We start from the raw sequence: 27,544 nt of genomic DNA, 5'->3' as shown, positions 1-27,544 counted from the left end.
TATTATAGAAAAGAAAATTACCGACTCGTTTAGTTCGTATAATGTCCAGGTTGACGCTAAAATCGCGTTTCGGAAGAAAGGTAGTGAACAGCTTTAAATGTACGATTAAATAACAGTAACAAGATTCAGTTAAAAAAACATTACATTTATATTTTATATAAAATATATTTGTTTATAATAGACCTACAAACCTAAATGAAAAACTCTGAGTAGTTGAAAGTTTGTAATTTGTGTTAAAAACTGTTCTTTTTTGGTTAAAAAATTGTTAATGGCGAATGTAAAAAAAAATTTTATCGGCAGATTAATGTGAATGTTTCGATGCGTGCGCATCATTAAGGTTATGTCAGACTCGTGACGTCCGCACAGTATTCGTACGCGTCTTTTATCATTTAATTATCACTTTATTTCGTGTTGTTGGGCGTTATAATGAATTTTATTTTCTAATCTAACGATCCTTAAAAATTCGTGTAAATAATCGATTAGAAAATTGGCGGACTTAACGGAATTTCTATTTTTTTGTTGCCAATTCACGAAAAGAATATTAGCACGAGAGGATCATCCATTATCTCTAAACGAATGTAAGTTTGCGTGAACATAAAATTTTAGTTATCGATATTATAATAGTTCAATGTTATTTAAATAGAGTACTTTAAAAATCTATGATACCATGAGCTTAATCAATGATGTCGAATTTAATTATATCTTCATAATTAACATTTCTATTAATTCTGTATAGTTATTGAATTTTAGGAATTCATAAAATTATAATAACATAATACATCAATTAGGATAATTTGTATTTAACTTAAAACTAAGCGATATTATAGTAAATGATAAGTATCATATCATGTATCAGATGATTTATTTGCTGGGATGTACGGTGTTTTCTTTTTTACTAAAGACTTTTGGAATTCCTTCTATCGTAACTATATTTAGATTAAAAATACTTCTTACGATATCATTGAATATAGCGCATAAAAATGTGCAATCTGTTATCCACGTTGATACATTGATACATAAGAATACTTTAAATATTGTTTGCAAGAAAATAGGTGTCCATAATATTATGCCGATTATTAAGGATACTTTAATTGTTCTTATTAATTTATCAACTTGTAATGATTCTTTTAATATGCCATCATATATATTAACATGATTGCACGTGTGCTTGATTTCTTTATTATTGTACTCCGTATTTAAAAAAGAATCATGAGAAGTATTGTATCTAATTGTATTTTTTTCTTTTAGTTTGCTCAATACATTCTGACAAATAAATTGACTGCGTACTTGTAGAACGGATGACAAGATAATTGGTAAGAAATATATTATAAAAATAAGTGCAAAAAAATACAACCTTACAAATTTAGTTGGTATAATGCATTTATCCATGGTACACGTGGCAGTAATTTCAAATAATTTGTCAACATCTTCATAGTTTTCGTTAACAATTGTCGTCATTTCTGTTGTAGAAAAATTAGTTTCAATATTATAATACCGCAGTCCACTTCTTTTAGTTTTGATTCCTTTCTTTTTATGTACTATAGAGGTACTATTTTTTATTCGTGAAACAATATCCAAAAGAATTTGTTCCTTAGTTAGTAACAAAGTTTGTTCTGCCCTATTTCTATCATTTACTAACGAGTTGCTTTCATTTTTCTTATCGTTAAGATTATTATCTTGAGATAAGTTCTTATTCGTTTTATTTTTATCGAATAAATTGAAGGGAATCAAAGAAGCGTTTCGTGGTAGCAGCAATTTTTTAATCTGTTCTTCGAATCTCTCATCTTTTATTTGAAAATCATTTTTTTGTTCGACAAAGATATCAGACCAATTATAAGAAGTTAAATTGTTTACTGTTACCCATTCCTTAGAATTTGTCTCAAGATCAGTCTTATTAATGTCATTTATGGTATTATTTATATCTATGTTGTTTTCTATGGGTAATAGTTTTTTATTCTCCAAGTCATTTGTATTATTTAATGCTGAATTCATAATATCATATATTTTGGAGATTATTTCATTTTCTGTTACGTTAAGATCAAACAATTGTATTGAACTTAAATTACTGACATAATCATTGTAGACTGGTATTGAAATAGTTGAATATTCGTGAGAAACATTATGTTTTTTGTCTTCATTTGTTTCAAAGCAATTATGAAACGAGAAAGGAGATTCGTACATGCACTTAATATTTTCAGTTTGCAACATTATTCCAATGTTTTGATAATCTGCAAAATATAAAATTCCTGTAGTAACAATTGGTATCAACCATTGACCCAATACACTCATTCCAACAATGCTTTTATTTGTTGCTGAGATGTTTTTTAATTTTGTATCGTGAAAAAACTGTGGAATCATTTCTTTCATTTTCATAGTAGTTGTATTTTTGTACATATCTTTTGATTTTATTAATTCTTCATTTTTAGAACTCGTATCATTTATGTCTATAACTTCAATGTTATGATGTTCTGAATGATTAATATTATCAGACATTCTTATTGGATTTTCTTCCATTTTTACTTCTGATTGGAAATAATTATTGTATTTATCATTGATAAATGTAGCACTTAAATTACATTGTATAGAAAATATTATTAACGATATAAATGCATTTGTAAAAGGCATTAGGAACATAGCATTATGCATTAATAGATTTTTAATATTGCATATCGTTAAATCAGAATAATTTATGCCAGTTAAATTATATGTATCATAAAATTGCAAGAATGTGTCTGAATATTTATCTTTAATATTTATATTTAACATTCGCTTATTTTTATAAAAATAATTAGTACTGGCAGTCATATCTGCATGATTTATGAGTAGTACTATTGCTGTAACCACTGAATTTAATATATCAGATGTTGACAAGATATAAAATGAAGATACCTTTTGACACTTGAACTTCTTTTTAACAAGAATCACTAATATAATAAAATTGAAGAACAGTAGCACGTATCCTGCTATGCCAATTGTTATGATGTTCATTTTGTCACTCTATCAGAACTATATTTTTTATACAGTTAAATTGTTCTTGAAAAATAATTGTTTGTTGTATATAAAACTTTTGGTTGGTTGGTTACTGTCAAGAAAAGAATTTCTAGACTGTAACTAACTTGTTCAACTACTGTTAGAGCAATTGCATGTGGGTGACGAATATGAGGGTCTGATATTAGATAATACATTGAAGCAAAGATATGATGTTCGTAATAAATAGTATATTTTTACACCAACTAAAAATAATTTCTATAAATACTATTTTATGATGTAATACATAATATTTAAATTATATGCCTAATTGTACCATGGAAATGTAATACCATTAATAATTGTCTTATTAAGTATAATATTAATATATTATTTGACTTGTTTTTAGTACTTGATTCGTAGTAATCATGTCTATTCGTCGGAGAACTGATCCCTTTGCAATTCAACGCATATGGGATGCCATAAAAATAACAGTACATCAAAGAAGTTTACCTAGCAATGAACGCATGGTACGACACTTGGCACGCGTTTATGGAATTACCGAACAACAAGCTCAAGAAGAATTGAACAAAGCTGTCGAAGATAAACTTGTAATTTTAAAAAAAGTACCATCGAAGGCAGGAATAGAACAAGAAAGTTACAGATTACCAATAGAACCACCAGAAAAAACTGATCATGATTGGTATTGTTATAAATGTCAAAAAGCTGGTTTGGTAGAATCCTGCCAAAAATGTTATAGAGTATATCATCCCAATTGTCATGTGCCTACGAATACAAAAGTAAAAATGTGCGATTTTTGTGAGGTGAATATAACAAAATCTTAATAACATTTTTAGAGATACAACATTTTTAATATACAATTAATAACATAAATGTAAATATGTTTTCAGAAATTAGATACCGACACATACTCAGACAAATATGATCTCAATCATATACTTACTTTCACATGTGGTCATTTAAAAGCAAAGTTACCACTAGAAATAACAAATCGTACTATAGTCTTTAATAACGATCTCATCGTTGTACCAACAAGCAACTTTTCTGGACCTACTTGGATAAGTGAAGGTGAAGATGCATGGCGTCCTGGTTTTCTTATAAAAAATCATATGGATTTGGCTATTATGGATTCTAAAATAAACAAGAACGAGTACAACAATTTAACAGAGTTTCAAGCAGATGCACACAATATTCTTCATAACATTCTTTTATATCATGGAGGTAAAATATTACACTTTTAAAAGTTATACTTTATATATATATATATTATGTACTCTAATATATATTTTGTAAATGTTATAGCTCATAGTATAATTGGAGAAATGGGCAACACAATGTATCAAGATTGCTGTTACGATCTTCAAGAAATTCGTCGGTGTGCAGACTGTTACCGAATATCAAATGAGAAATCGGAGAAAATGTGGTTCTGTATACCATGCAACCCACCGCATCAACTTGTTTATGCTAAACAAAAAGGATATCCTTACTGGCCAGCTAAAGTTATGCAAATTAATGGCAATGTCTACGATGTTCGATTCTTTGGAGGGCATCACATGCGGGCTAACATAGAGAAAGTTTTTATTCGGCCAATTAGTGTCAGCTTACAATCTCTACAGGTAAATATATTCGTTGCGATATTCTGGGATTGTACACGCGAACCACTGTTACGCGACCACTTTGAAAATTCTCGGTTTAGGTTACATGCAGTTAACAGTCTATTATATCACTGACTTGATAGGAGAGAACAGTTGAGAGAAAACTAATTTAAAAAAATTGTTGTTGCACTTAGATATATAACTATCTTAACAACGAATTCTTGCATAGCCTTCGGAAAAGGGCAAGTGGAAAGAAATGAAGGTAATATGCCTATAAGAAAACGCAAATAGAAAATGCGAGTAATTCTCCTATCATTGCACTTCAATTTAAATTTTGCAATGATCTATTTCTTTCATATCATTTACTATTATTATTTCATAGATAAAGAGATCGACAGCATGGAACAGAGCTTTCGAAGAATTGAAACATCATCAACACTTACTACAAAAGTCCGGGAAGGCTGTAGAAGAAATAGATACTGGCAGTGACTATGAGGGACCCAAAGCTGCTAAAATTGGACGCACAGATACAGGAAGTTTAAAAGAAACTTCTCTCAAAAGTAATCCAACTAAACAGATTATAAAAGATTTAAGAGTTAAAGTTGAACGTCTAAGTACTGATGGTCATGCAGACTTAATGGCGTCACGAGAGACTGCAGGAAATAAATCTCCAAAAAGTAAAGCCGGAAGTGAAGAAAGAACGGTACCACATTTAGCAGTAGCGGAGGATGAACCTACAAGAGAAATATCCAGTACGTGTCCACAAGGTTTAAAAAAGGAAGGATCTCAAGAAGATATGGTAACATCTAGTTCTCAAGAACCAAGATCCAAATGTGTTCTCGTGCAAACGGAACAAATTCAAACAGAAGTGATACCTGCGAAGGTATATTATCATTTAATGCATTAAAATGTGCAATAATATAACGCATATTCGGGAAATATATTTTTCTTTGTTATATATAAAATATTACAGATTAAAAGGGAACGTAGGACATCCGAACAACCTATAACAACAGCATTAGAGAAACTACGAAGAGAATTGGAACTCGATAAATGCAGAGAAATGGAGAGACTTCAAGCAGAACATGCTAAAGAGTTGAGACAACTAACTGAGAGACATCAACAGATTATATCCGAAATTAAAAAGAAACAATGGGTATTTATTTTGCACATATATGAATAGTTGTTTATAATATTTACTTTAAATAGAAAAATAATAATATATTCTGCATGTATGTGTTTTCATTGCAGTGTTACAACTGTGAAGCAGAAGCAATATATCATTGCTGTTGGAACACAGCTTATTGCAGTACAGATTGCCAACAAGTTCATTGGCAACGCGAACACAAAAGAGTTTGTCGGCGTAAACGCTAATTAATTATAAGGTGCAATAAATCTTATAATAATATGATTTTATTATAGAATAAGAAACACAAGAAACTCTAAGTTTCTTCTTTTTTTTTTGTATTTTATTTTTGAATGGGGAAAAAAAAAGTAAAATACAGTAATGTATATATTCGTAATACTAATTCATCTCGTTTCTTTCTAGAGATTTCTTAGATGAAAGTATTTTTTAAGTATAAATTTATATTTTTCAATCGTGCTATATAATATTTAACAATTTAATTTATTCAATGTTTCTTTTAGTTATTAATAATCAATAATTTATATAATTGTTTTCTTTATATTACAAAACATATACGATTATTAATTTCAAATTAAAATCATATGATTTATGATCTTACAAAAATGTTGACTTATCAAAGAAAGTTTTTAATTATTAAATGAATAAATTATATTTATACTTTCATTTAAGTATTTAATCTAATGTTTAATCAATTATATAGATTTACGATTTTATTTGTTTTTGAATATATTTCTTATATTATTATCTTAACAATTTTAAAATCACACAATATTAAGTAATTAATAAGTATATTTAATAAGTCACAAGGTTTGTGAATAAAAAAAAATTAGTGATACTTTAATCAAGTGAAAAAATAGTATGTGCGCACAAAAGCAAGTTACAACATACTAGTCCAATATTTTTACTCATTCCACTGCTTCATACTTAATACTTTTGTTAGTAATTATAGATCATTCTTAGGGAGTCCTTTTATTTAATTTTATTTTATTATATAACTTCTCTATATTTGTATTAATATTCATTGAATTTATATATTAGAGTTTAGGTTGAATAAATAGATAAATTAAAAAGTTGTAGATTTTAATTATACAAGACGTATATATAATATAATTTGTATTTATATATATAATTTTTTTTCTTTCTTTTTTGAAATTACATCGCCATTTCAGAAATTATTAATAAATAATTTAAATATTAAGTATAATATTGAAAATAAGATATATTCTAATAAAAATGTAAATGAATATTATTTTAAAAAAATCACATTGAAAATATATATAATATATATAGACAGTAAATTTTTAATATATATAGACAGTAATATTGATATATAAGATAAATTAAAAAGAATCTAGGTACTTTGAGTAGCTTTAACTTCTTTACCAACTACTGCTAAAGCCATTTGACCTTTTTCTACGGTCTCCGTTACTTGCACATAACTTGTTGCATCTATGGTATTTAAGGAAAACTTTTCTAACAATTGTAATTCAGATGGATCCAATTTTTCTCCGAGTTGTCTCAAAGCGCTTAGTACTTCAGCACGTAACCGATCAGCAACATCCTTATTTAATTTTCCAAGTTTATTATCTCGTTCTATTTGAGCAAGACGTTCTCTAAGTTGATCCGGTTCACGTTTACCAAACATTCTAATTACTGCAGGAGTTTTAAAAGCTGCGCTGATTGCTGCTTGAGTTGCCTGCATCGTATAAATTATGTTAGATTTTATTTTACATATCGGATTATTATTTATTAGATTAAATATCTTTATATACCAATTGCATTGCTCCAAACTGATTGATTAAAGTCATGTTTCCGGAAATCATTCTTTGTAACGATTCATTTAATTCACGTAGTTGTTCCATGGTTTCTTCTTTCGTTTCTTCATATTCCTCATTAGTCATTTCATCTCTGAGAAAAATAATATTAATAATATAAATATTTTATTTATTTATAAATAATCATTTACATTCTCTTACTTGCATTCTTCAAGATCCTCTAATTGTTGAACTAATCTATCAAGTTGTTCTTCCAAATTTTGTTTCAATCTTTCAGTCTCCGCTTTACCGTGAGAGCTCATTATTTATATTATATATTAACTTTTTCACTGATATTAAATAATATAAAATCGTTGATTAAGTGGTGTATATTTATATTTATATATATTTATGTTACTGCACTTTTATTTAGAAATGAAGCAGTGTGTATTAGAGTAATTATTTTTGTCCATATTGTTTATTCATAAAAAATCTTATGCATGTTCAAACGAAGCATACATTATCTTAATATACTGCTGTTTTTTTTATGTACATCTCTTATGTAAATTAAATGTTATTATTTTATTTTTTACAGAAACGCATCAGTATGAGGTTATATTACATCGGATTTGTTTACATCACTCTGTAGATGTCACTGATGTTCTTTGGGTATTTAAATTAGAAACGCAAGAAAGCGGGAAAGACAGAAGACTCTCAAATGACAAAAGAATATTGTTAAAGAATCAATACGAATATAATTATAAAAATCAAGTAAGTAGAATTTTTTAAACAATCATTTCTTTGCACAGTTATAGCATTCATTTACACTACTTTTTTTCCTCTTCACACGAGCCTCTTTTGTCACCTTTTGTCAATTACTTGCATGTATGTTTTTTATTATATTCTTGTATTATGTTTATTTTATTAATGTTACAATATCCTCAGAGAACAATGATTTGTTTAGCTTCAAGGAAATTCATTATAGACATAAACAACTTAAATGACGTACTGCAACGGAACTGATAGATCAAAATCATTAGTAAAGGAACAATTTGATCTCATTACTTTACTTAATCAAACTTATAAGAATCAGAAATTGTAATATTACATAAGATTCAAATATATAAAACACAGTAGCTCGTATTTGCTCTAGCAAACGTAATCATGTTGTTCCTCGCTTCTTTTCTGTTCTTATTTCTTTTATTTCCAAGTAAATATTTGACACCAGCGTTGTCCAACTGGACAACGCTGTTTTACTTACTTGTTTTTGAAGTATTATCTAAAGTAAATAATTGTTATATTTACAGATTTATCAAAAAGTTCGAGCAATGATATGCAACGCCTCTTAATGCCGGATAAGTCTCAAGGATTTTTTTTAGCAGAAGTACTTTCAGATGTTCTCGTTAATCCAATGGGTACAATTCAAGATGATCGATCAATTATAAATAACATTTTTGATCCGAACTTAATATCCGAAGATGTTACATTTGAGCTCTATACGAAGAACAATCCTGAAAATGCATTTCTATTAAAAATAGATGATGTAACAGGGCTAAAGGAATCTTCGTTTGATTCTGCCAATCCTACAAAAATACTCATTCATGGGTGGACTGATAGTACTAATACTTATTGGTTGCAAGATTTTAGACAAAATTACTTAATAGTTGGTAATTATAATGTTATTAGTGTCAACTGGTTCCCAGCATCGTTGAAAGAGTACTGGATTGCTGCTAAATTAACACGCCAGGTTTGTATGAAATTTATGAATCTGTATGGAAAATAAATCGTTAGTTTCTACAATTCTGAATGGATGTGTTCTTGATACAGGTCGGAAAATACATAGCAGAAATGTTGGATTTTCTTGTCTCACAAGCTGGTCTCTCTTTGAACGATGTGCACATATTAGGACATAGTTTAGGAGCTCACGTTGCTGGATTTGCTGGGATGGAAGTATCTGGAACAATTGGAAGAATAACTGGCATGGATCCAGCCCGACCAGGTTTCGAATCTTCGAGTTTGAACGATTTAAGAATTCGTCTGGATTCTAGAGATGCTAAATTTGTGGATATCATACACACTTGCGCAGGAACGCTTGGTTTCATCAGATCAATTGGTCATGCTGATTTCTATCCGAATGGAGGAACATTTAGGCAGCCTGGATGTCCCATTTTCTCAGCTCGTAAGTGATCTTAAATTAAAATCTTTAATATTTGTTAATATTTTCTTTTTATAAATGTTAACTAATGGCTGTTGTTATCAGAATACTGCAGTCATGCTAGAGCTCACGAACTGATGGGCGAATCTATCATTAATCCGTTAGCTTTCGGTGCTTTTCAATGCAATAGTTGGATAGAATTCAAAGGAAAAAAATGCAAGAATAATTCGACCATGGTATTTATGGGAGAAAATGTTAGCTGGAATGCTCGTGGTTCATTTTTCTTGGAAACCAATGCACAACCACCGTTTGGTAAAGGTGTTATTTGAAAAGGTAGAACATCGAGAAAAGTGTTTATTTGTTAAGGTGGTACAAATATATGTATATTTAAGTAATATGTCTACAATTGTGGTACAGGGAACCACTGGTTGGAAAGTAATTCTCATTACGAGATAAATGAAATCATTTATATCGTTCAATTGACAATTTGATCCTCTTCCGAAGGTTTTTCTATTTCGTCTCCAAAACGCATCCTATATTTCCTACGAACGATGTCCCATTCAACGACGTTGTCAATTTTCGCCATTTGAATTAAAGATGATTGGCTTTGAAAAGGACTCAAATTTAGTAGACCGAAATCAATGTCGTTCTTGTTGCGATCCGATGAAAATATTTTATTATTCTGTAGAGAAAGAAATTTCATTAGATTCACAACACCTTCAAGTTTCTTATTTCTTCAATTTCATTATTAAAACGTACTCGAAAAAATGAATTTTTTGAGATTGTACGATTCCTCACTAATCCATGCATCACACTCATTTTCTTCCTTTTATCTGCCTTCTTTTTACACATCTTTACAAGATATATTATCCATGTGGAGAAAAGATTCAACGGCGAGGGTGCAGTTCGCGTTCTCGGATAAAGAAAAGAAAAAAAAATGATTAAAAGATGAAGCTTGTTATTATTCCTCATAGAGAATACTTACCTTTGCATTTTACGTATAAGTTTACTGAGTCCGTATTTCCATTCAATATCACTTTGCGATTGGATACTTTGATAAGTGTCACTCATCATAGCAATTAGAAGATTGATCAGGACAACAACGCTGACGAGCATGTATAGAGAGAATGATACCTGAATAGTATAAACGTTTATTAAATTAAATTATTCAATTAAAAGCAAACGATTTACGATAAATTTGTCTTAGAAAAATCATCAACCTTGAAAAGATATATCGTCCATTTTGGTTGCAAATGTTGCCTCCCTGTAATCGTGAAATCGTCGGTATCCTTTTGCCCAAAGATCGCGAAGAAAAGATTTTCCGTTATTTCGATGGGATTGACTTGGACTGAAAAAATAAATTTATGTTATAGAATTGTTCTCTCATTAACATGAACGTAAAGAAAAATATTTCTCGCAACGATCCTATGTCTACTGATGTATCCTACTTTCCTAATTTCTTAATGATCTAAGCGTTGATTTATCGCATAATGATTGATTGATTCGTATCGATCGTACTGATTGATTTTATTTTTTCTTTTTTTTTATCGAATATCATTCATTCGTAATCAATTGATTGATCGTTCTAATAAACCTAAATAACATGCGATGATATGAGTAAAAGACATAAGAGAATATTATGTTAAAAACATATTTATGGATCATCAAACTTTTAAATGCATGAAGTGACATTAAAAAATGTGAGCACAACGATCAATTAGCAGCTTTGAGAACAGTATAAACTACTTACATACATTCTATACAGTAATTAGATAAACGTAGACACATCGCATGTGCATGATGAAATGAAAATTCTTTTGAGTTTTTTGTGGGGGGGTTGTAGGAGAGGGGGCATGATTGAATACCAGCTGACAAGCTTCGAAATTCGCATGCCACATCGAGAATACATTACGCTACGTGAAAAAAGACTACAGGCAAGTTTATAACACTCATAATTGTTCAATGGCACGATTAGGATGCATTCTAATTACGTGACCAATTTAAACAACGAGAATTGTTTTTTAAAAATCACTTCTTGTGAGTAACGTCAGCACATTGCAGTGCATGCATTACTACTACACAATTACATTCTTATGCAGCCGTATAATTCTACCTTCAAATACAAATAGATCGATTATAAAATTCATAACAGATAGAGAGAGATAAAATACGTGTGAAATACGTAGATTACATATTACATTTGATTGACTAACCGTAACACATAACGTGAGGTGGTTCCCTAAGCAGACAGGTATTTCCATGGTAGCCTCTAAAATATGTTACACGTAATCGATTAGATCGTGGATCGACGTGGGATTAGGTCGAGCAACGCAAATACAAATCGAGATCTAATCGTTTATTTGGAAAATAAAATGATCTACGTCTTATAGTTCTTATAAACGATAAAAAGTACAAATAATTATCTAGTCGATCAGAGATTAATTAAAAGTTCCTCTTCACTTGATCAGGCATTTGGTAAGCCAGACGTTTCGTTTCTAGTTGGACCAGTGGACGATGGTTCCTCAAAGGCAGCTAAAAGATCCGTTTCTACAGCTTCTTTAGCCTCTTCGGCAACTTTCTCAACATTGTCACCATAGAGATCACGATATTTTCGTCTAACTACGTCCCAGTCGACAACATTGTCGATTCTAATCGCATTGTTGAAAGATAATTGACTTCCCAATGGACTCAAGTGTACCACAGACAAAGCAATGCTGTCCTTGTGCATTACTTGAGTCTTCTTCACCTTCGACAACCATTTTGCTCCCATTCTCGAACGTGGTGACATTCTAGTCCTTTGCAAGCTCATCATATGCATCAAGGATGGCCTTTGATTTTTCGCCGCACGTTTTTTACAGATTTTGAAGAAGTATGTTAGCCAAGTAGTTAAAAGGTTTAGGGGAGACGGCGCCGTAGTTGTCCTATTTTGTCAAGAAAGATAATCAATTTTGGTGTAATATTGGTTTGGCAACTAAGTGAGTGCGGATTTTTTGGTTGGCAACTAAGTGAGTAAGAAGAAATTATTCAAATAAATTTACAATGTACCGAAAGGTCTCCCCTCCCCTAATCTTTCTCACTTTCATCCCTATTTTTAAAGAGGAAGGATCACTTAGTTGCTAACCCAATAGCGTGTATCATACCATACGATTTAAGGAACGAATGATTGAATGAATGAATGATAGAGAAACTCAACTAACGAAGCTAAGTTTAAACTCGCTATCGTTACCTGTGCATATTTCTAACGAGTTTGCTCAATCCGTATTTCCACTCGATATCAGATTGAGCTTGTATCCGTTGATAAGTGTCGCTCATCATGGCGATCAGGAGGTTTATCAACACGACCACCGATACCAACATGTAAATTCCGAAGGCAAGCTTGAATAGGACCGTGGTCCATTCGGGTTGATAAGGTTCGACTTTGAACTGCTCGTGAGTTGTCTGTCCGAAGATGGCGAAGAACAATAATTCAACTGCTAGTATCGGGTTCATCCTGACTGGAAATACGTCCCAACAAAATATCTGATAAGACAAATCGACGCGAGAAATAAATAAGCTTGCATCATACAGATAATTAAAAAAACATTCTCTTGCATTGTTTACTCCCTGACATGTGTCATGCCAGTGCTGGCTAACAATTGTTTCAAATTATTTTAATGATGATTAGTTAGTTGTTCTAAAGACCTACGTTTCTTTTTTTCTTTGCGTCAGTGCATTCACACACTATAGGCTCCTTTCGTTCCTGCCGAATACATGAGACAAAATCAATCTGCACGTAACACACTTTTTTGGACATGCATTATATGTTAAACAGATGATAGATAAGACCTAAATTTCGCATATTTTTTTAAATTACTTCGCGGAAAAATCATTAAGGATGTTCATTTAAGGATATGTTCCTGTGCCACATACAATGAGATGTCGAGTTAGTGTAGATGATTCGATGCAAACGATCTCAAACGCACGTTTTTGGCCATGCTGACTGAGTAGGACGCAATCCCAAACCCGTAAAAATAAAAGTGACATTTATTTGGTATAAATACAGGCACATGTAGGCTACGTAACGTAGACTTACTTAGCTTCTAAAATCATATAGTCGATCATCCTTCGAAAAGCCTCTCCTTTTGTCTCTTTCTTTCTCTCTCTCTCTCTCTCTTCTTTCTTATATTTTTGTTTGTTTCTTAGTCAGCTACATAGACCTAAAATTATTATCTTAAATTTTCACGCTCGCGAGAAATCACATTTATATAGGTGAGGTGGTAGTCATCGTAGTTGGAATCATCGAAGGATTTGAAACAGTAGGTCCATAATCGTCGTCGTTATCATTCTCGTTGTCCTTGTCGTCCTTCTCTTTGTCTTCTTCCTTTTCAGGCTCGTTTCCGGTCAAAGCAAGATACTTTTTCCTTATCGAGTCCCAATCAACGACACTCTCGATTCTGGTAGCACTGTTAAATGACAATTGACTTCCTAACGGACTCAAATGAACTACCGAAAGTGCCACACTGTCTTTAGGTCGAACCTGTCCCTTCTTGACTTTGGCCAACCACTTTGCACCCATCTTGGATCTTGGGGACAATCGACCGGTACGTTGAAGACCCATCATGTGGACCAATGATGGTCGTTTACGTTTAGCTGCACGTTGTTTGCATACCTTGATGAAGTACACGATCCAGGTTGTTAACAAGTTTAACGGGGATGGAGCTGTGGTCGTTCTGCAACATGGAAAGGTGTTGTCAACGTGTTCCAACGTTACCAACCCTGACTCAATGGATTGTAATGAAAAAACAAAAGATCTATGTATATATATATCATCGTTCTAGGCTAGATTTGATCAGGTAAATGAAGTTAAAGATCTCAGTTCTCATTTCTGTTCTCGTTTCGATAAGATTAAAACCTTAATTTAAATAACAAATAGAAGATGTAAAGCTTACCTGTGCATATTACGGATCAATTTACTCAGACCGTATTTCCATTCAATATCTGACTGTGCCTGTATCCGTTGATAGGTGTCACTCATCATGGCGATAAGCAGATTAATTAACACCACTACCGAGACCAACATGTACACGCCGAAGGTCAGCTTAAAGAGGACCGAGGTCCAGTCCGGCTGATTGGCTTCGACTTTGAGCTCGCTGTGTGTTGTTTGGCCGAAGACAGCGAAGAATAGATACTCGAAGGCAAGTATAGGACTCATCTTTACTGGAATTCGAGGTACACAGAGGCATCTTTGATTTTCTTTATCTTTTCTTTTCGCAGTCTTTCATTTCGCTTGCTTTTTCGTGCCATGGCAGGCTGGTGGCTACTGAGGTGGTACTCACTACGAATTGACTCGCGTGTTTATTTTTTTTTGTTTAACCATAACGAATACATACACGAATGAACGAACGAACGAACAAACATGCTCATGCTTTTTGTTTATACGGACTGTGGTCATGCTCGGGCTGAATATAACACGTTGAGAGTGCATGCCAAATTTTATCGATTAAATTGTTTTATTTTACTATTTTTTTTTCCTGGATATACTTGTATATGCTTTCTTCTTCTCTACGCATAGCCATGCGTCCACGTGTATTGTTTTTTTTTTTTTTTTTTTTTTTTCGATAACTTTATATATTTTTGATAATATTTTATCTATCGATTCGTTCTAAATCGACGGAAAGATATTATTATTGCAAGCCCCGTGCAGAAGGAACTTCAGCTAAAATCGAAGATGCTTCAAGATGCAGAGATCCATTTTGGAAATGTCTTTTAAACGCAGAGCCAGGCCACACTTCGATCAAATCCCATCGATTCTTTCGATTTTAAGGTAAAAATCCCTTTCTCTAGATGATCCTCATACTTCCTGCGTTTTTGAATAATGAAAAACGCGTGCCGGAATACACCACGATATATAGACACGTGTTTGGTATTTGGCTTTGCTGTGAGTGAAAGTATGCAACATGCAAATTATTAGATCATTTTTTAGCATCCGCATCATCCAAGAAATCTCATTTGATATGACGTAGAGAGATGGATGCTTGGCTGATTCTTGGCTTTTCAAAATGATTCAAATTATGTTATGATGCGATGAAGAAATGCATGCAAATTTGTTTAATTGTTTTTTTTTTTTTCTTTTTTTTTTTCATGAAATTGCCTTTTATCAATAATGTTCAACGTACCCAGTTTTAGTCAAACAATTCGCCTTCGACAAAATCGAGGATAGTCGTAGTACAACACTTGGGAGAGAGGGTTTTTTTTATTTTCTTTTTTTTTTCCTCTCTAAAAGTAAGATCTAACGTGATCTAAGATAATGATAGTTTATATATATTTTTGAAAATATTCGTTCCCTTGTCATTTCTTTTCGTTCGTCATTATAATTATTATCCTTGCAATTAAGATAAATAGATAATCGTAAAACGCGAATTCGGTTCGACGAAAAAACACGTTGTATTATATTATATTATAAAAAACGTATGAACACAGACAATCGTGGGAAAGAAAAAAGGGGGAGAGAGAGGGGAGGGGGTTTGATTGGTTGCAAATAACACGGCACATAGAAAATTGGCGTTCCGACGACATGCCGACAGTGAATTAGCTCTGAATTGTTTATCGTGATTTACATATAAAACGTTACGCTGCGTTTCGGAAGTACTTTTTGCGTCTTTATGTTTTAATAAGTAATATATGCATTTATTTCAAACTTAAATCGTTTTTCTTTTTCTTACTCGTTAAAGTTACAGTTCAAATAATTTTCCTCGTTATTAAACGAGAATGTTTTAAACGTGAGTGTTGGGAATTAGCGATTAGAAAATAAAATAGAAGGATAATCTTGTCGTCCTGCGAAAGTACACGAAACTGAGCAAAAGAAGAAGAAGTAGAAGAAGTAGAAGAAAATAATAAATATTAAAAAAGTGTCCCTGTCCGAATCGCAGCGAAAATGCACGGATGGAAAACACAGTTCTCGTCGATTTTGCAGAATATTGCTGTTATCAGGCAACAGTCTTGGCAGGCAGCACACACACAGACATAATTGCGTACATCGGTCAAGATGCACAATGCAGAAACGGGACGACACTGACATCGAACGTGTCCTGCATTCCAAATTTTTTGCGCACGTGCCACTTTTTTGCAGTTTTTATATTGCTGTTTGCTTTTGCTTTTGCATTTTTTTTTTTTTTTTTTTTTTCTCATATATCATCGTTCTCAATTTGTTGCTTTTGTCATTCCTGTCGATCTGTCAAAACTTACTCTCTTTGGAGTTATCGTCACAACATTCATTCTTTTTCCTGAAGCGGCCGAAGTGACGAGGATTCGCAGCCGCTGATTGCGTCTCCGTTATCCATTCCGACGTTATATTCACCGACAAATCTATCATTGCAATTTTGTTCCAATTACGCCATTGTCTCGTCTCAAATGAACATTATTTCGACCATTCCTATTATTTTCATTCAAACGTATAATAATTTTATTTAAGAGTTATAATCGGTTATAGCCTCTGAAAAGTTTCATCCCTCCCCAGTTTAATTTTTTTCCCCCATTTCTAGTGTATATAAATATATATAAATATAAATATATACACGCGTAAAAAGTATAGATACATTTTTATATGTTTTGCATATCTCACGGATCAGAGAAAAATCATCGATTTGTAATAATCGAATGAAATTTCTAATTATAATAATTATCGATAAAAGAAAAAAAATTTGATAAGTGAACTACGATTACCAGGAAGCACGGATGATCTGCTACAGAAAAACAGTGTTTTTTGCTTCATTTCGTTATTCGTCGGACGCCAATCGACGTACCGATGATAATAAAAGCACTCGCTACGTCCTAGTAAAATAGTTCCGTGTTTTATGCTCTATTTTTCTTTTTTTTTTTTTCTTTTTTTTCTTTGCTTTTTGTTATTTCGATTAATCAATTAAATTGGCCTTTCAAGCAATTTTCATTTCTAAAATCTAAAACCTACGTTAACATCTACGCCGCTCTACCATCTATATATGCGATTCATATTAACGGATATAAGAAAAAGAATAATTATGATAAATAAATTAGTAACTTCGGCAAAAATCTGAATAGAGCGAATATAAGATAAATAAAACGCTCTAGGAGCTGGCTCGGATCAATCACGAAGCCAGTCATCGTATTAATTGCATTTTAACTTACCGTCGTGAAATGCATTCTTCTTTTCCCTGTCCTTTTGAGAAGCTTCCTGAAGATTAGCATGGTTCATGAACGCTTGATTGAGAGCTACGAAGTGCATGGAGAATCCAAAGACGAAGATAGCCAATACTGCGAGAAACCTGGCGAGATCCTTCATGAGATTGCCGATGATGATGGCCCATGGTCCAAAGAGATGATGGAAAGATAAGAAGTCCAGGATTTGAACGCAAGCTAACAGGAAACTCAATGCGAACAGTTGGTTTCTTAGATAGAGCAACGTAGGCCAATAGATACGTTTGATTATGACAAATCCCATAAGATGAAAAGCCACACCGAAGATACCGAATAGAAGGACTGCCAGTTTGATCCATCCAAGACCACTTTTATCACTAGGATTGGTCAGTTCGAATAATAAAAGACCCGATAGCATCACCAGAAGACACCACTCGTACCAATAAGGTATGAGATTTGATCTTACGACTGGATATATCGGGGTTATTCCAACCAGCATCAGAAAAAGCATCAAATAAATGTGAGACGTCAGATAGGACATGAATTTGATGATGGGTACGTTGTTGTACTTGTGACCAAGTGGCAAAGCAAAGACTACCCATACCGGTGGACAGATCAGGAAAGCTATGAAAAGGAGGATCGTTCTGAAAGCGTTCCAGTTTAGGCTACCTTGCCAAAGTTCTTGTAGATAACGTTGCACAACTGTATGAGCTATCACCTCCTTCTGTTCGTTTTCAATCAACACGTCCAAAAATTCAACGTTCCTTCGATCCATCGACGTTAAAATTCTACCAGCCGAGTCGGCACCCGCTGCGAGTGCCAGTAATTCCGTTGCCATAGCTTCGCATTGTTTCCCAGCTGCTATCAAATCTTTCGCTCGTTCCTTTTCCTTCTCGGATAATTTCATATAAATGTTAGAAAGTTTGGCAGCGGTGTCTACAGGTGCTGGAGATACCAGAACGAATTCCTCTATAGGCTTGTTGTTGTTACTTTTACTGCAAACCATCATGTTGTAGACGAACTAAAAAAAAGAAAGAAGAAAAAAAACATTTTGCAGATAAACGAAATAAAATGTAAGAAGAATTAATATTAATTGGATCGATGATAACTCGTTGATAACAATACGTAATTTGAATTTTATAGCATTTTGTATATAAGATTTCTTTTCGCGAGTTATAAGAAAGAATATTCGATAAAAGGTCATAAATGCAATTCCGTGTCGCGTGTACGAGTCGCGTTAAGTGCTAAGTTATTACTTTGAAATATCGATTTTTATACCCAATGAGAAAAGTTTTCCTAAAAAGATAAGCGTTAAGAGGGTATAATCAGGGTGTGGCTTTAACATCATTTTATCATTGGCCTTGTTAAAACGTAGAAAAACTTTACCCTTCTGTCTTCCATGAGAGCATAAGTGTCATGTTCCTTTTCCATTAGATACTTTAAAACGTCGTTATGGCCTTCGGAAGCAGCGAACCAAATAGGAGCACAGCCAAGGTTCGTTTCGCTTTTCGGCGAAGCTCCACTTTCGACGAGTAGTTTGACAACCTCGAGGTAACCAGCACGTGCAGCACAGTGCAATGGAGTCCAACCATTTTTATCCGTCGCATTTATTTCCGCTCCTTGACCCAACAACACTTCGACCATTTGATAATGCCCATGTGTGGCGGCTATGTGCAATCCAGTTTTCCCATAACGATCGGCACTGTGCAACAATTCGGCCGATCTGCTTAATAAAAGTCCAACCACTGTTATGTGTCCACCGAAACAAGCCAGATGCAAAGGGTTAAATCCATTCTCAGTTGTCGCTGCTTCTACCTACAAAATATCGATCATATTATCCGTACTATTTATTTCTATTCTATTTTTGACTTTATTTAGGGGTGTATTTTAATCAATTAGTATATAAATATCGATTACCTGTACTCCAGCAGAATTTAAAAGTAGTCGAACGACATTTTCATTTCCCGAATAAGCTGCCAGGTGAAGGGGCGTCATACCAGATTCGGTTCCTAATTCTCCTACCAAGGAACCACCCGTTGGTGGATCGGATTTCACAGTTCCAGGAACGTTTGTCAATAATTCTCTGACAGTGTCTAGGAAAAATAGGAAATGAGCTGGATCAATCATTCGTTCGTTTATATCTGGATTTTCTTAGTTCCTTTGTTCGTAGAATTTAGGTCGACAGATATTTGAGGTGACAAGATACAAACGATTAACGTGACTGGACTGAACAAAACGGTACGGCTGAACATTCTTGCACGAGCGAGTTATGCAGTTTCTAAGTTCGTGACCAGCAACATCTAAATCTTATACTTTGAGATCAGGAATTTACGATTAGGTAGAACAAATGGTCTTGAACTTTTGACCGTCGCATTAGTTTTAAAATAAAGCTCGAACAATTCGTCGATTTTTTCTTAGAAAGTCATGTAGTAGTTTTATAATAGTAATCCCGGGAAGGGGGGGAGGAGAGGGAAATTCCTATGAGCAAGGAAAATTTCGCTTAGTCGTTTTAATCGCTTGATCGTGTTTTACGAGCTCTCACGATAACTATTATTTTACTCGAGGAATGTTGCACGACCCTTTATTGCATTCTTTTTTCTTTCTTTTTTCCTTTAAAAAATAAAAGGATAGAAAAATTGGAGCTATTTGTTAACGAATTGACAATTATTTTCTATACCACGAAAGATCGTCCCAATAGATAATTCTAAAGAAAATCTAATGTTAACGCAACAAAATAGTTTTTCGCGTGATCGCATTCGTCCTAGTACCCGAGGAAAGTCTCACTTTCGGCGACATTACCGATCACTACTTTTGACTTTAGACCGGTACGAAATAGTCACGCGAAAATCCTATCTCTCAATGTACATATGTCAAAATAGGAGCAGTAAGAAGTAAGGTATGGTGGAAAACGATTTGCTGGAATCACGCATGGGTATGATGACCCTTTTCTAGCCGAAGCCGAACCCACAAATGTTTCGTACCAGTTACCGTTGATAGATGATAGTTAAATACGCGAATAATACTGCAGTTTTGCTATGATATCTTATGGATTACAGCATGTAAGCGAAACTTTAACTTGAAATAAACTCCCGACCGAGTTTTGCAATTGACTATCAATTGATTTAATATCGTTAGAAGATCAGAAAGTTATATAGAATAGGCTTACCAGCTTGGCCAAAGTAAGCAGCAACGTGTAACGCTGTAACACCCAATTTCTTGCTCGAAATTCTCAACGATTGAGATGATCTCATCACTTCGAGAACTTGTCCGTGTCCGTGTTGAGCCGCCAAGTGTACCGCAGTAAACCCAGCACGATTTTCATCGGCACAGGAAGCACCAGCTCTTACCAAAGCCTTCACTACTTCCGCGTGACCACCTTCGGCAGCTAGTTGAAGAGGCGTTGCCTCGGTTAACTTGTTTCTCGCTGAGATTACACCCTGACGATCGAATTTCATAAGTTCCTCGATCACTCTAACGCTTCCCTGCATGGCTGCTATATGAGCACACGTGTTTCCGTCTTTCGTGCATGCCATCACCAAACTTGGGTGTCTTTGTAGAAAGAGTTGGGCAACTTCGGCATAATTATTCATGGCAGCGGCATGAATCGGCTTTTGTCCTTGATCGTCGGTAGCGTCTATGCTAGCACCAAGTTCCAAAAGGAGCTTGCACACTTCCAATTGACCAGCACCTGCTGCCAGATGAAGGGGAGTCTGTTTTCTGAGCGTAAGCACGTCTATCGCGGCTCCGTGATCTTGAATAAGAAATCTGACCAAGTGGGAATAGCCGTTCATTGCTGCCAAATGCAATGCCGTTCTACCAACGCGAGATTTCGAATTGATAAAGGCTTTGTTCGCCAGTAAGGCATCGCAGACTTGAAGATAGCCATGTTCCGCGGCTAAATGTAACGCTGATCTACCCTCCAAGTCGAAAACGTCTACTCTGGCGTGATTGGCTAAAAGATTCGTCACCAAATCCATGTGACCACGATGAGCTGCTATCAAAAGAGGTGTCCACCCGACCGCACTTTGTCTGTTCAAAGCTTTCTGAACTTCTGTTGCTGACATATGGTTTATCATCTCGGAAAGTACTTCGTTGTTTCCGACTAAGGCACAATAATGAAACGCAGATTCTTGCGCTTGTCTTGTTTGCAACGAGACATCAGCACCGCCTTCTAAAAGTGCACGTACAACTGCACGATCGTCTCCCGGTATTACAACCTCCGATGGTTCGATTTGAGCGGCGTAATGCAAGGCACTGGCTCCTTCATTCGTAACGCTGTTCACGTAAGCTGTTGCTACTTCTGGCCCTTTGTTCTGCTTCACAAATTCGATCAGATGACGGACTACGTCTGCGCGGCATCCTCTGCAGGCCAAATGCAAAGGCGTTTCACCGTTCTAACAAGAAACAACAAAGAAAAACGCACGAGTAGAATCGAAGTATCAAAAAGGAAGAATTAATGGGGGTCCAGTCTTTTCAATACCACATCTGAACGTAACTATCTGCCTGTGAATTATAAAAATACGTACATCGGTGCTATTATCATCATCATCATCATCATCATTATCATCATCATCGAGTGTCATTAAGTATGTTTTTGTTGTGCAATAATCGTCGAAACATAAATAAGTAACTGAAATGTCGATAGCCAAACGTATTTGTCTCGTACTTTAGACTTGAACATAGGATCACCGCCGTCCTCGAGGAGAAGCAACAAAGTTGCCAAGTTCCCATGGCTGGCAGCTACGTGAACGGGAGTTTGTCCATCGTCAGTCGTCAAATTGGGCCCAGCTCCGGATTTTAATAACATCAGGGCACACCTATCGCCGTCTGGAACTCGTGCTGCTATATGAAGCGGAGTCTCTCGAAGTTTGCCACCCCTAACGTGCACCTCGGCTCCATAACCCAACAAAGTTTCAACCACTAACGGTTTGGCACTTTCCACGGCTATGTGCAATGCCGTGTAATTGTCGTTCGTTGTTGCATCCACCTGTTAAGGTTAACGTCATACCATACACACACACACGCACAATCATTTATTCTAATTCAATGAATTTGTCTCTATTTGACAAATCAAATTAATTAGAGAGATAATTGACCTTTTCTCCTCTTTGGAGGAGTGTACTGATGATTCCCACGTGACCATATTTAGCTGCAGTGTGAATAGATCTCGCTCCACGTTTGTTGGGCATGTGCAAGTACACGCCCTTTTTAAAGAGCATCATTGCACATTCCGAGTGACCGTTCAAAGACGCTATATGCATTAGGGTGGAGCCGTCTTTCGTTCTCTCGAAGATGCTGGCCTTGAATTTGTCGGCTAGCAGTTCAATTATCGTGGCGTGCCCATTTTCTGCAGCCAAGTGCATCGGTGTTCGGTCTTGGTGATCGGCGATCGATGCGGATGCTCTGACACCGTAAAAATACTTCACCAAAATCTCGTCACCCTCGGCACTTGCAATATGTAACGCCGTTTGACCTTCACCCTGTCGCAATTATTACATTTTTTAAACAATGTTTTTCAAATAATCTGTTTTTTAGAATCTACGATGTGTCCCCTGATAGATCTTATGAACAACTAAAGAACCAATCTCGCACTGGACTTGAACTCGTATACGCACTGCGACAATTAGGCTCATACATTACGCATGCATACCCTTCAACACCCCCCCACTATTAACGACAGTGATTAAATTAGACTGACGTAATTCGGTTCCATTAAACGGTACGTGTATGTGTATGTGTGTGGGCGAGTTATAAAAAAAAAATGTTAGCATTTCGTCCACTAATCTTATGTCAAAATGAATGATGACTTTTTTTTCTCATTGCGTTACTAGCATGCATTTGTTAGGGTAATATAAATGCATAGGGTAATGAAATTGATTGGGTCGAGCAAACAACTTGTTGCTCTATTAATTCCCATTAGTTTTTTCATTTTGGATTGACATACATTTTGCATGTCCACAGGAGCACCGTAATCAACCAGAATCCGAACCATATCGATGTCCCTTCGTCTAGCAGCCAAATGAAGGGCCGAATCTCCGGCCGGTGTTGTAGCACGAAGTTGATCTGGCGCTTGTTGAGCTAATAATTCACGACACATGGATTGATTGCCAGCCTCGACTGCTAAGAGAAGTGGTATCTTTCCTCTCTGTTTAACAATTGCATTTCGTTTATCAACTTTTTATATTTATTCTATGATTTTTTTTGTTTATTTTATTACGAAATAATACAATAAAACGACGAACGATACTCTCGTAAAAGTTTGCAACGTTGATCGATATTTATAGGTAATGTTTACGATAGTCGTGTCATCGATACGAAATTGTTATCGTTGAAAAGTAGGAAATAAAGAGACCACCAATAGAATAAAGAAAAAGTGAAGAAGAGAGAAGTATTATGAGGTAGGTCGGTGCCAGGCAGCGATGTTCACCGATTTGCAAGGCTCGTGTCACGCGAGTAACAAACATGGATCGTTGAGAAATGTTCTTTTTTCTTTTTCTTGTTTTTTAATCTTCTCCCAATTGGAACTTTAGTAGGAATTAAGTTGAGATCGTGCCTTCGGTGCAAGGAATTACACGAACGTCGTTCCACTTATTTTTTTAACTTCAAATACGTATCATTGATCTTTATTAGGAAAAAACAAAATCAACGGGTCGCGGTTCCATTCAACTTTCAATTTGGAAACATTCCTGATGCCATTTACTTACACCATCAACTTTCAATCTGATGTCTTTTCCTGCCGCAGCTAGCAATGCCCGTAAAATAGATGTCGCAGTTCCAGTTTGTCTGGATGCAACCAAATGAACTGCCGTTTGTTGTCTCGCCTAGGATCGATCAAATATTTCGTATAAATCGTATACAATTGGATTTTATAGTTCGAGTTTGTTCAACTTTGGGGATTATAGTTTTGTTTTGAAATTCTTACCCCTCCGGTAGCATAAGGATCGACACCTTTTTTCGAAAGAAGCAACTTGACCACGTCTTCCCTCGAGTACATAGCAGCGATGTGCAAAGCATTGTAATTGTCCTAAAACAAAAATCTTATCTTTTTATTCGACATATTGGCACAGTTTCTTTTTTTTTCTTTCTTTTTCAAACGAGACCATAATCTATGTAGTACAACCTTGTATTACATAGATTAATTCGTAAATAAGCATTTCCCAAAGTAATAAAGCAACACACGATCGTAAATTGCACTTGGCCGCGCCCAACATTAATCGGACGAACCACAACAATGGTTCCGCCGTTTCAATCACGGTTTATTAGCGTGCAATTTGAAAATTATATTGGGGATATAGGGAGGGCGGTGGCCGTGGTCGATACTCGACCCAACGAGGAGTTACTATACTTCTTGCGTTGCTATACTTCTATCTTTAACATAAATATGGTAATTCCATCGAATTCCTTATAACGATAAACGAAAAATCTTTCTAACTGTTTGCACGATATCATTAACCTCCCCCCGCCCCGGCCCCCGCCTTCCCCCTGTCGTATCAAAGAAATTCATTTTATTATAAGAACGTAAATGAAATTCTTAGGATCCTAATGTGTTCAGTTTATTATAACATACAATTAGAATTAAAAATGTTACTTTAATAAATCCTCGGGTCAAGAACTTCGATCAGCAGACTATACTTTTTATCTGTGTGCTTGATTATCGGATTTCCCTTTTTTTCTTTTCTTTTTTTTTCGTCCTACTAAACTGACCGGCCTACTTGCTTACTTACATACTCTTTGTCGGCTCGACAAGCTCCTTGGCCTTGGCCCTTCTTCACGCAATCCTACCACCCCCTCTCGACTTTCCTCGGATTCGAGGTAGATCATTAACTGTACACTTTCCGTGTCTAACTTTTACCCCTTGCCAACTCATGCTGGTCAAGCGATATTATTATATATAAGTATACCACGTAAAGCACGAACCGATTTTGTATGGCAATGTCACTCTGATCTAACTATTTTAATTTTGGGATAATTTTAAACTCGTCAAGAGAAAATTGCTGCTTCGATTTAACAATTCTTTCAACATTCTTATTATTTTTTTAAAAGAAAAGGACAAAATAAATGTTCATGGTCGACAAGGTGGGAGGGCAGGTGGGGGAAATTATTATTAGTTACTTGCATTGTTACGTGCACCAACGTCGGCACCCAATTCTATCATCCTGTCCAATAATCCTGTACGATTATCCTTAACTGCATGCATCAACGGTGTCATTCCAGTCGTCTGTTAATAAACGATACACATTTGTTATAATTAATCGATTAAAAAATGATATTGCAATAACGAATATACTAACCGGGTCCATAAGACCAGCCAGGGGTGCAACGAAACCTTCCTCGGCAGCATTTTGTACCGCCTTTTCCATAGATTTGAGCAATTGGTCCACGGGTGGCCATTCTCCCCGTGCAGCAAGTGCCAAAAGTCTTTGGGCACCTTCCCTAGCGGTAGCACCTGCCGAACCAGGTTTGCTACCAGGTTGAGATGGTTCTCCGCTTGCACCTCCATTGCTACCCGTTGATACCGATGCACCATCATCCTTCCCGCCAGCTGGACTGTCCTCTTTACTCGCTGTATTCTTCTTGTCGTCTTTGTTACCTTGCGATCTCTTGTTACTGCTCATCTTACGTCGTACTGTCTTTCCTCGTCGAACATGGTTCTCGGATCAAGTTTTTTTTTTAATCCACGCGATTGAACGTGAGTGATTTTATTTTAAATCTCTAATGAAAATTCTAATCTCGAATTGAATTTTGCAATGATAAGTCTCGTTTAACGATAAATAATGAATTGTGTATCATAAGGAATATCAATTGGCAGGATTCGTACCGTGTTCAACGGGGTTCGTCCTACCACCACGGCAATCCTGACGATTCTAAAGACGAACCGTTCAAGCCGAGGGAAAGTAGAAGGGTTGTTCTCCGACGTTTGTAGGAGAATCGACCAATCGTGGTTCGTTAAGGTAACGGTAACCAACACCAAGAACATTATACGCGATTCTATGCTTTTTCTCGGTGTGTTCTCACGTGACTGAATCGTTCTTACCTGTGCAGGTTTAGTGTTAAGGAAAACTGCTGAGATTGTGTTAAGGTAGTGTTGGTTCATAAGGAGGTTGCTTTTACACATACATACGTGTGTATGCATACATCGACACAGAAAGAGAGAGAGAGGGGTGGTTGGATTTAACGTCGGCACGCGACTTCCGGACCGAAATGTCGGCACGCCATCCGAGTCCGACCTCCCCTTTATTTATTTATTTATTTATTTATTATTTCTTTTTTTTTTCTTCGACGATAAGTCAGTTTCCATTATCCCCCTTTTTTTTTTCCTTTAATTGTGTCAATTACAATGCTATTTATTATCTATGCAGATAGCGTAATATACTTAATTATAATCATATTATTTTGTTTTATTATGTAACTTACTTAAAAATAATTTTTTTCTTTTTGTTTTTTCTTTCTTAATTTTTACATAATGTCTTATGATTATAGTTAATAATTGTATCGGTAATTACGTCATTGTTCATTTTATTTCTTTTTTTTTATTGCTTTTTTTATTGCTTTTGTTTCGATAAAGCGACCTTGCAACTAATAGAGGTAATCAATGATTATTTATATAAGAATTAAGTATGAATAAATGAATACCATAAGCCGAGCATTATATGAAATAGAATGATCAACAACTTAGCACAGATATATGTAGAATTAGATAATATACATATCTATACATATATATATATACATAGATAATGAGCTCTAGAAAAAC

At 34.8% G+C, this 27,544-nt stretch overlaps 6 protein-coding genes and 1 long non-coding RNA gene across 12 annotated transcripts; 3 read left to right on the top strand and 4 right to left on the bottom strand.

Moving 5' to 3' along the window:
• Positions 1-68: 68 nt before the first annotated feature.
• On the top strand, positions 69-8,251 carry LOC122515618 (zinc finger MYND domain-containing protein 11). Of its 4 annotated transcripts, none has more exons than XM_043633024.1 (10): positions 69-578; positions 1,249-1,313; positions 3,377-3,791; positions 3,879-4,209; positions 4,291-4,604; positions 4,813-4,845; positions 4,966-5,143; positions 5,216-5,466; positions 5,557-5,739; positions 5,835-6,106. In XM_043633024.1, the coding sequence occupies exons 3-10, from the start codon at positions 3,396-3,398 to the stop codon at positions 5,955-5,957; spliced, it is 1,809 nt and encodes a 602-aa protein (XP_043488959.1). In that variant the 5' UTR covers positions 69-578; positions 1,249-1,313; positions 3,377-3,395; the 3' UTR covers positions 5,958-6,106. The 4 variants fall into 4 exon arrangements, with proteins under 4 accessions (XP_043488959.1, XP_043488957.1, XP_043488956.1 ...); XM_043633022.1 differs by adding an exon at positions 8,080-8,251 and having other exon boundaries at positions 70-578; positions 4,966-5,466; positions 5,835-5,968; XM_043633021.1 differs by having other exon boundaries at positions 70-578; positions 4,966-5,466.
• On the bottom strand, positions 7,010-7,879 carry LOC122515623 (protein LZIC-like). The gene is made up of 3 exons (XM_043633028.1): positions 7,707-7,879; positions 7,503-7,638; positions 7,010-7,426 (listed from the first exon to the last, which is right to left on the bottom strand). Exons 1-3 carry the CDS (start codon positions 7,805-7,807, stop codon positions 7,082-7,084), a joined length of 582 nt encoding a protein of 193 aa, XP_043488963.1. The 5' UTR covers positions 7,808-7,879; the 3' UTR covers positions 7,010-7,081.
• Positions 8,252-8,817: 566 nt separating the features above from the next.
• LOC122515620 (pancreatic triacylglycerol lipase-like) lies at positions 8,818-10,034 on the top strand. Its single transcript, XM_043633025.1, has 3 exons — positions 8,818-9,231; positions 9,312-9,663; positions 9,745-10,034. The coding sequence occupies exons 1-3, from the start codon at positions 8,818-8,820 to the stop codon at positions 9,966-9,968; spliced, it is 990 nt and encodes a 329-aa protein (XP_043488960.1). The 3' UTR covers positions 9,969-10,034.
• On the bottom strand, positions 9,981-11,933 carry LOC122515622 (transient-receptor-potential-like protein). Its single transcript, XM_043633027.1, has 5 exons — positions 11,853-11,933; positions 10,860-10,987; positions 10,625-10,773; positions 10,399-10,552; positions 9,981-10,321 (listed from the first exon to the last, which is right to left on the bottom strand). The coding sequence occupies exons 1-5, from the start codon at positions 11,860-11,862 to the stop codon at positions 10,115-10,117; spliced, it is 648 nt and encodes a 215-aa protein (XP_043488962.1). The 5' UTR covers positions 11,863-11,933; the 3' UTR covers positions 9,981-10,114.
• A 136-nt stretch (positions 11,934-12,069) lies between these two features.
• LOC122515621 (short transient receptor potential channel 1-like) lies at positions 12,070-13,863 on the bottom strand. The gene is made up of 3 exons (XM_043633026.1): positions 13,712-13,863; positions 12,866-13,133; positions 12,070-12,560 (listed from the first exon to the last, which is right to left on the bottom strand). The coding sequence occupies exons 2-3, from the start codon at positions 13,126-13,128 to the stop codon at positions 12,104-12,106; spliced, it is 720 nt and encodes a 239-aa protein (XP_043488961.1). The 5' UTR covers positions 13,129-13,133; positions 13,712-13,863; the 3' UTR covers positions 12,070-12,103.
• LOC122515624 (serine/threonine-protein phosphatase 6 regulatory ankyrin repeat subunit A) lies at positions 13,804-26,590 on the bottom strand. 2 transcript variants are annotated; one of them, XM_043633029.1, is made up of 14 exons: positions 26,082-26,590; positions 25,907-26,008; positions 24,713-24,814; positions 24,495-24,611; positions 23,735-23,935; positions 22,887-23,270; positions 22,457-22,777; positions 20,957-22,184; positions 19,708-19,883; positions 19,177-19,605; positions 17,782-18,811; positions 16,864-16,983; positions 14,568-14,835; positions 13,804-14,348 (listed from the first exon to the last, which is right to left on the bottom strand). In XM_043633029.1, the coding sequence occupies exons 1-14, from the start codon at positions 26,403-26,405 to the stop codon at positions 13,880-13,882; spliced, it is 5,271 nt and encodes a 1,756-aa protein (XP_043488964.1). In that variant the 5' UTR covers positions 26,406-26,590; the 3' UTR covers positions 13,804-13,879. The 2 variants fall into 2 exon arrangements, with proteins under 2 accessions (XP_043488964.1, XP_043488965.1); XM_043633030.1 differs by lacking the exon at positions 16,864-16,983.
• LOC122515626 lies at positions 15,126-24,148 on the top strand. Of its 2 annotated transcripts, none has more exons than XR_006303319.1 (2): positions 15,126-15,442; positions 23,752-24,148. It is a non-coding gene; the product is annotated as an uncharacterized LOC122515626 (long non-coding RNA). The 2 variants fall into 2 exon arrangements; XR_006303320.1 differs by lacking the exon at positions 15,126-15,442 and adding an exon at positions 22,630-22,716.
• Positions 26,591-27,544: the final 954 nt, after the last annotated feature.

This window comes from Polistes fuscatus, unplaced genomic scaffold, assembly GCF_010416935.1.
Source record: "Polistes fuscatus isolate 324 unplaced genomic scaffold, CU_Pfus_HIC Scaffold18, whole genome shotgun sequence".
Taxonomy (NCBI): Eukaryota; Metazoa; Arthropoda; class Insecta; order Hymenoptera; family Vespidae; genus Polistes; species Polistes fuscatus.
Note: the sequence above shows the minus strand (reverse complement) of the source record. Positions and strands in the feature narration are given on the sequence as shown.